Raw genomic sequence first — 7,016 nt, 5'->3', positions numbered from 1 at the left:
ATGTATGTGTGTGATCATTTTCCCTTTGTCTTGCTTCTATCTATTTATGGTTATGTTTTTAACAAAAAATATGAGAAATATTATTTTCTATATAGAATATGAAAATCCACAGGCTACGTGCAATGAATTAATGAACCACTTGTACATGTCTTTCACAGCCACTTATTTCAGATCAGTAAATGAATGGGCTCTCAGTAACTTACATGCGTGCATAATCTAACTGGTTAAGTGATCAAATTTCAACTTGTTGTGCAAGTTTAATTTTCTTCCTTAAAACTCTTTGTTATTCAGTTTGTTCTTTTAGAGAACTGCTGGTATAATGATTCCTCAATGTGTGCATGTGTATATAATAATAATAATAGGGAGTTATCGTTTATTCATTTTTGTACTTTTTGTGATGTTTTATAACAATATATTTTATTTTTTATTTATGATTTGGTCTATGTCTATCATTGTTTGAATTGCATAATAGTTGTTTTTCTCTAATTTATATATATCATAGCGTGATCGTTGCCAGAGCGGCTCACTGGTTTCTGTGCCGGTGGCACGTAAAATGCACCATTTAAGTGTGATCATTACCAGCGTCGCCTTACTGGCACTTGTGCCAGTGGCATATGTAAAAAGATTCGAGTGAGGTTGTTGCCAGTATCACCTGACTGGCCCCCGTGCTGGTGGTACGTAAAAGCACCCACTACACTCTCGGAGTGGTTGGCGTTAGGAAGGGCATCCAGCTGTAGAAACTCTGCCAAATCAAGATTGGAGTCTGGTGCAGCCATCTGGTTCGCCAGCCCTCAGTCAAATTGTCCAACCCATGCTAACATGGAAAGCGGACATTAAACAATATCATCATCATCATCATCATCATCATTTAGCGTCCATTTTCCATGCTAGCATGGGTTGGACGGTTCAACTGGGGTCTGTGGAGCCAGAAGGCTGCATCAGGCCCAGTCTGATCTGGCAGTGTTTCTACAGCTTGATGCCCTTCCTAACGCCAACCACTCCGCGAGTGTAGTGGGTCCCTTTTACTTGCCACCCGCACAGGTGCCAGACGGAGCTGGCAAACGTCCACAAACGGACGGTGTCTTTATGTGCCACCGGCACGGGGGCCAGGCGAAGCTGGCAACAGATGGTGCTTTTACGTGCCACCAGCATGGAGGCCATTCGGGGCGGCGCTGGCAACGACCACGAACGGATGGTGCTTTTACGTGCCACCAGCACGGAGGCCAGTCAGGGCGGTGCTGGCAACGACCACGAACGGATGGTGCTTTTTACGTGGCAACGGCCACGAATATATATATATATAGTATTTAAACCAGCCATATCAATCTCAAATATTTTACATGTTTTTATGTTCAAACTGCCTGGATCTGACCTCTCACACCTACCCTACAATATAATCCTAAAAAGAAACTATCACATCATCAAAATCTCAGAGCTATGAGAAAATGCAAAACAGTGTGAATTAATGAGCATTACATTTAGTCAATCAATGTAAAGAGTTAAAACATTTTAACTCAGCTCCATGTGACTTAGTTTCTCAGGCTTCTGACAGTAATCTGAGCCTGGATGAATCAGGTTTCTATTAGGAGCCAGCAAGTCACATGGAACTGAACCAAATGGTTTTAAATAACATATGTAACTCCTACTAAATGTGTTGAGTGCATTTTTCTTTCCTTTGTTTACTCACTCATCTCTCTGTTTATCTCTTATGTGGTAATGCTTGAACAAGTAGAAAAGCACTTGATCAGCTAAGAGTGTGAAGATTAAGAAGGAAAAACCACAAACTTCTACCCATGGTTTCTAGGTCAAAAGTCAGCTGATAAACAGTCTTGTTTTCAGCTCGATAAATGGGGAAATGAATTATTTTTACTACCAGAAAATCCTGGGTGGCTGTATTTACAAGATTTGGGGTGTTTATTCATAACATTATCTCTGTCTATCTGTCTGTCTGTCTCTCTCTATATATATATATGTGTGTGTGTGTGTATGTATGTGCTCTTTGCTCTTTTACTTGTTTCAGTCATGTGATTGTGGCCATGCTGGAGCACCGCCTTTAGTCGATCAAATCGACCCCGGGACTTATTCTTTGTAAGCCCAGTACTTATTTTATCGGTCTCTTTTTTGCCGAACCGCTAAGTTACGGGGACTTTAACACACCAGCATCGGTTATCAAGTGACGCTAGTGGGACAAACACAGACACACACATATATATATATATTCATATATACGATGGGCTTCTTTCAGTTTCCATCTACAAATCCACTCACAAGGCTTTGGTCGGCCCGAGGCTATTGTAGAAGACAGTTGCCCAAGGTGCCATGCAGTGGGACTGAACCCGGAACCATGTGGTTGGTAAGCAAGCTACTTACCACACCGCCAATATATATATATAATGGGTAAGGACCCCCTTCTGGTCATAAAGGACCATGGGATTGCACTTAGAAAGTTCTCCTCTGAGGCACAAGTCCGGGCAAGGCTGGAAGACCAGCAGTCACCCGTGCATACCAGCCTCCCCTCTCCACACCACCAAAGTTATCCAAGGGAAAAGCAAAGGTCAGTACTTCTTGGCACCAGTGACGTTGCAACTCATTTCTACAGATGAGTGAACTGGAATTTGAACTCAGAAAGTAAAGACAGACGAAGTACCTATTTCTTTACTACCCACAAGGGGCTAAACGGATTAAGTCGATTACATCAACTCCAGTGCGTAACCGGTACTTAATTTATCGACCCCGAAAGGATGAAAGGTGAAGTCGACCTCGGCGGAATTTGAACTCAGAATGTAACGACAGACGAAATACCACCAAGCATTTCGCCCAGCATGCTAACGTTTCTGCCAGCTCGCCGCCTTGTTGTTCTGAAGGTATAGTAGCCAAGGTGGAAAAAGTTCAAGGAACTACTACTCCTGTGAAGAATAAATGGTCTCTGCCTCAAAATGAAAGGCGGAATATATGGTGTTTTTGTACGCTAGTAGGATCTGGATTCTGAATGTAAAAGATTTGCAAAGGCTTGAAAAAAATGAGGCAAGCATAGTTTAGTGGATGTGTAAAGTCTCTTTGCATGAACAAGTACAAATGACTTGAGAGCAAAGCTATGTAGAAGAGGAATCGTATAAGTTTGTGATGCATATGGATGAAGGGGGCTGCATAAAAAGACAGTGTTCAAATTGAATGGTACCTGTGGGAGAAGAAAAAGATTTGGAAAGATATGGGATGGAGTGATGAAGATGCTGAGGCTGACAAAAGAGATGACAACTATGTCAATTGGCAACATACTCTTGGTGGAGGCACATGGCCTAGTGGTTAGAGCAGTGGACTCGCGGTCGAGGGATCGCGGGTTCAAATCTCAGACCATGTGTGTTTATGAGCGAAACACCTAAGCTCCATACGGCTCCGGCAGAAAGGTAATGGTAAGCTTCTGCTGACTCTTTCGCCACAACTTTCTTTCACTCTTTCCTCCTGTATCTTGTAGCTCACCGGTGTCCCGTCCAGGTGGGGAACCTATACGCCAAGGAAACCAAGAAACCGGCCCTTATGAGCCAGGCGTGGCTCAAGAAGGAACAAAAGTTCCTTCTAAAGGAAAAATTCAACATACTCTAGGAAAAAAGTCTACTCTCTTGAGTCAGTATTGCATGAAAAAAAAAACGATGTGGGGGAGTACAGTTGGCTGAGATACTTTCACTGAATTCATTCATCTTCTATTCCTCCTTTACTTCTCTCCACCCTCTTACCACTCACTGCTTTCATCCTCTGCTCTCCCACCCCCACCTCTATCATACCTTCCAACATTTCTTTATCTCACAACTCACTCTGTTCCACCCCCATCTCAATGGTACCTTCCAGTTTTCCTTTCTGCTACTGCTCTTACACTCGCCCCTACCTCTCTTCTCACTGTCCTCTCTCCACAGCCTCCTTGCATCACATCACTCTCCACTCCCAACTTCTGTGGAATCTTCTTGCTTCTCTTTCTCTCTCACATTACCTCTGCTGTATCTTATAGCCTCTCTTTCTCACACACCACGTTCTCTCCACAACCTACCTGTCTGGCATACTTTCTCTAAGAGTTACAGAAGGAGGAAACAGTGCTGAAGACGCCGGTTAATTCAGTGAAGGGGAAAGATTCAAGAGTGAAACTGTATGAAGGTTAAATGGAGAAATTGTTCAGAGTGGACATAGAAAAGTGGACCAGAAATAGAAGTAGTAAAGAGAAAATCAAGAAGAGGGGAAAATAAATGGAACTTCGTAACATATGCAAAAAACACAAAGAGGTGGAAAGAAAAATTATAAAATTTAAGCATATCATAAGAGTGAAGTTACCCATGGATATGTATTTCTTTACTGCCCACAAGGGGCTAAACATAGAGGGGACAAACAAGGACAGACAAACGGACTAAGTCGATTATATTGACCCCAGTGCGCAACTGGTACTTAATTTATCGACCCCGAAAGGATGAAAGGCAAAGTCAACCTCGGCGGAGCTTACCCATGGATATGTATTCAGAAAGAAAATATAAAGGCCATTGTGGTCAACAAAGACACATACAAATAGACTAGTAGACATATGCGGAAACAAGATCGACCCACCCGGAGTGTTGATGGATTTCGATGAACTGCCACCCGTAGCTGAACTCAGAGATGTGGAGCCTTGCATGAAGTATTAAAATGGAGGGGAAAAAAAAGAGTAAGTAAAATTGTTTTGTTGAAAGAAAAAAAAGATGATTAAAAAAAAAAAACAATAGAAAATAGAACGATTGTAAATAGTGTGCCCCAGCATGGCCGCAGCCTTCAGGCTGAAACATTTTTAAGGATTTAAGGATAAACGTTCAAATGGTACTGCATGGGAATGGGGCCTTTTCATTTTTATATAACATTTCATTCTCATTCGTTTTATGTTTTACTAGCAGTATCGCCCGGCGTTGCTCGGGTCTGTAAGGGAAATAACTATATAAGCATTTTTAGAGAGTTATAGCCAAAAAATAGCAAAAAAAATGCATTAAAAATGGAAAACAAATTATGGTAAATTTTTTTTAAATCGTTGACTCATCGTATACATTTTTAGAGAGTTACTTCCCTTATATAATAGCGAAAAAATGCATTAAAATGGAAAAAAATGATGGTAAATTATTTTTAAAATCGTAGACGCGCGCTAATACCCAGAAGGGCTCGATATGAATCACGACTATAAGATACCCGGTTTTGGTTAAACTGCACCGCAAAATGTGGGAGTAGTTAGGAATCTAAATCGTAGGAGACAGACACACAACTTGACTTTTATATATAAAGATTTCATTCTCATTCGTTTTATATCCCCATTGTGGTGTTGTGTCTGTCCTTATGGTGTTCCCCCTCTCATTGTGGCCGTGGTGCCAGATAAAGAAATCCTGGCATACTTTCGCATCCTCCTACTTCTATGGTGCCTCCCTGCCTCTCTACCACTGCTTTCATTCATTGCTGTTACACAGGGAAACAGCAGACAGACCAGGTTATACTGCCAGCAGAAAATATTCTTAAGCAGGGATACGGTAGAACTGACAAGAAAACCATTTAATAATAATGAAATTATTGTATACAGTGCTCAGGTGCACCACAACTTGTCAGAAAGTGCGTATAGAGTATATGCAGTAATGTACAAATGTCTGGGAAGCGAACAGTGTATGAGTCAGATACATGCTTGCGTGTGTATGGAAGGGGGAAAATCAGGTGTAGTGTTGGAGAATCTGAGGAAGGATGGAAGTTTTGAAGGATGCAGTGCTCCGACAACTAACAACTGATGCCGGCAGTTTGTTCCATGCTTCAGCAACTCTCAGCGTGAAAAAATGTTTCCAAAAGTCATGGGAGCTGTGCTGCTTTCTGACTTTGTAAATATGTCCACGGGTGTTAGACGGGTGGAGTTTGAAAAGGTGCTCAGAGTTATTCTTTTAGAGTAGGGTTTCTCAACCATTTTTTATCTATGGACCCCTTTGATTGCTGTGTTATTCTAGTGGACTCCTATAGCCATTCGATGTTTAAAAACTAATTTTATAGAAACTTTTCAAAATTCCTATTTTGTCTTTCACACATTCACTTGTGTAGGTTGGATTATGTAAAATGTTAGAAAAAGAAAACTAGCTGTATCTTGCAATACATAAATCTAAAGCAAAAGTTTTTTTCAGTGGCCCCTAAAACACTATTGTGAATCCCCACCCAAAATCTTATATCGGCTCCCGTTGAGAACTACTTGTTTTAGGGTCTAACAACTCGTTGGGGTGTAACTTCGGTATAGGTACCGGATACATTTCAAGTGTTGCTTTTTTTTTTTATATATATGGGGGGGGGGAGAAAACGGTTTGTTATCTTCAGAAATGTAAACAAAGCCACATACGGTATTACGGTACCTATACCGAAGGATCGCCAAAAATTATTTATTTTGTGTTTTATTTACTTTGCTAGGTAGTCGTTGTAGGATCGACTAGTCACGACTAGCTATAGCGCGGACGCGCGAGTGCGCGCACCGGGACCACTGTTCTTAAGTTGTACCGGAATTACGTTGGTTTAAGTACGGTGTGATATGGAGCGAGAAATAAAGCTTACATTCCTTGTTACATACGAAAACAACAACGATCTCCCATTATAAAATAACCAAGGTATGTCAAACACACAAATGTGTCTGATAATTGCATAAAAAATTTTAGTTTCATTAAGTTAAAATTTAAGCATTTTTTTTTTTCAATAAAAGAAAAAAAAAATCACTTAATAAATAAGTAGTTTCTTTTAATGTGGATAATAGTTTCGGTTTTATTGTGGTACTTGTGTCGTCTTACTGGTTTCAAATAGGACATGATGCAACTTCTGAGAAAACAATAAAATAATTTTTTTTTTATGTTTTCAAACAGGAAAATATATTTCTTTACGGAAATTAAACTTCAGAAAATGCAGTCATTTTCGATTTATGCCTATATAACTTTGTCAATCTCTCACTTTATATAGAAAATAGATGCAGAATTGTTTTAAAACACTTCCAATTCCGGCTAATAAAA

At 40.4% G+C, this 7,016-nt stretch overlaps 1 protein-coding gene across 1 annotated transcript in view; it reads left to right on the top strand.

Moving 5' to 3' along the window:
- The first annotated feature begins 4,647 nt into the window (after positions 1 to 4,647).
- LOC115221353 (serine/threonine-protein kinase PAK 2) overlaps positions 4,648 to 7,016 on the top strand; it is an 84,608-nt gene continuing 82,239 nt past the window's right edge. Inside the window, exon 1 of the mRNA XM_036511022.1 lies at positions 4,648 to 4,681. Coding sequence (XP_036366915.1) covers positions 4,663 to 4,681 — 19 coding nt within the window. The 5' untranslated portion in view covers positions 4,648 to 4,662. The remainder of the gene's footprint in view (positions 4,682 to 7,016) is intronic.

This window comes from Octopus sinensis, linkage group LG18 (genome assembly GCF_006345805.1).
Source record: "Octopus sinensis linkage group LG18, ASM634580v1, whole genome shotgun sequence".
Taxonomy (NCBI): domain Eukaryota; kingdom Metazoa; phylum Mollusca; class Cephalopoda; order Octopoda; family Octopodidae; genus Octopus; species Octopus sinensis.
This window is presented reverse-complemented; position numbering and strand designations above follow the sequence as displayed.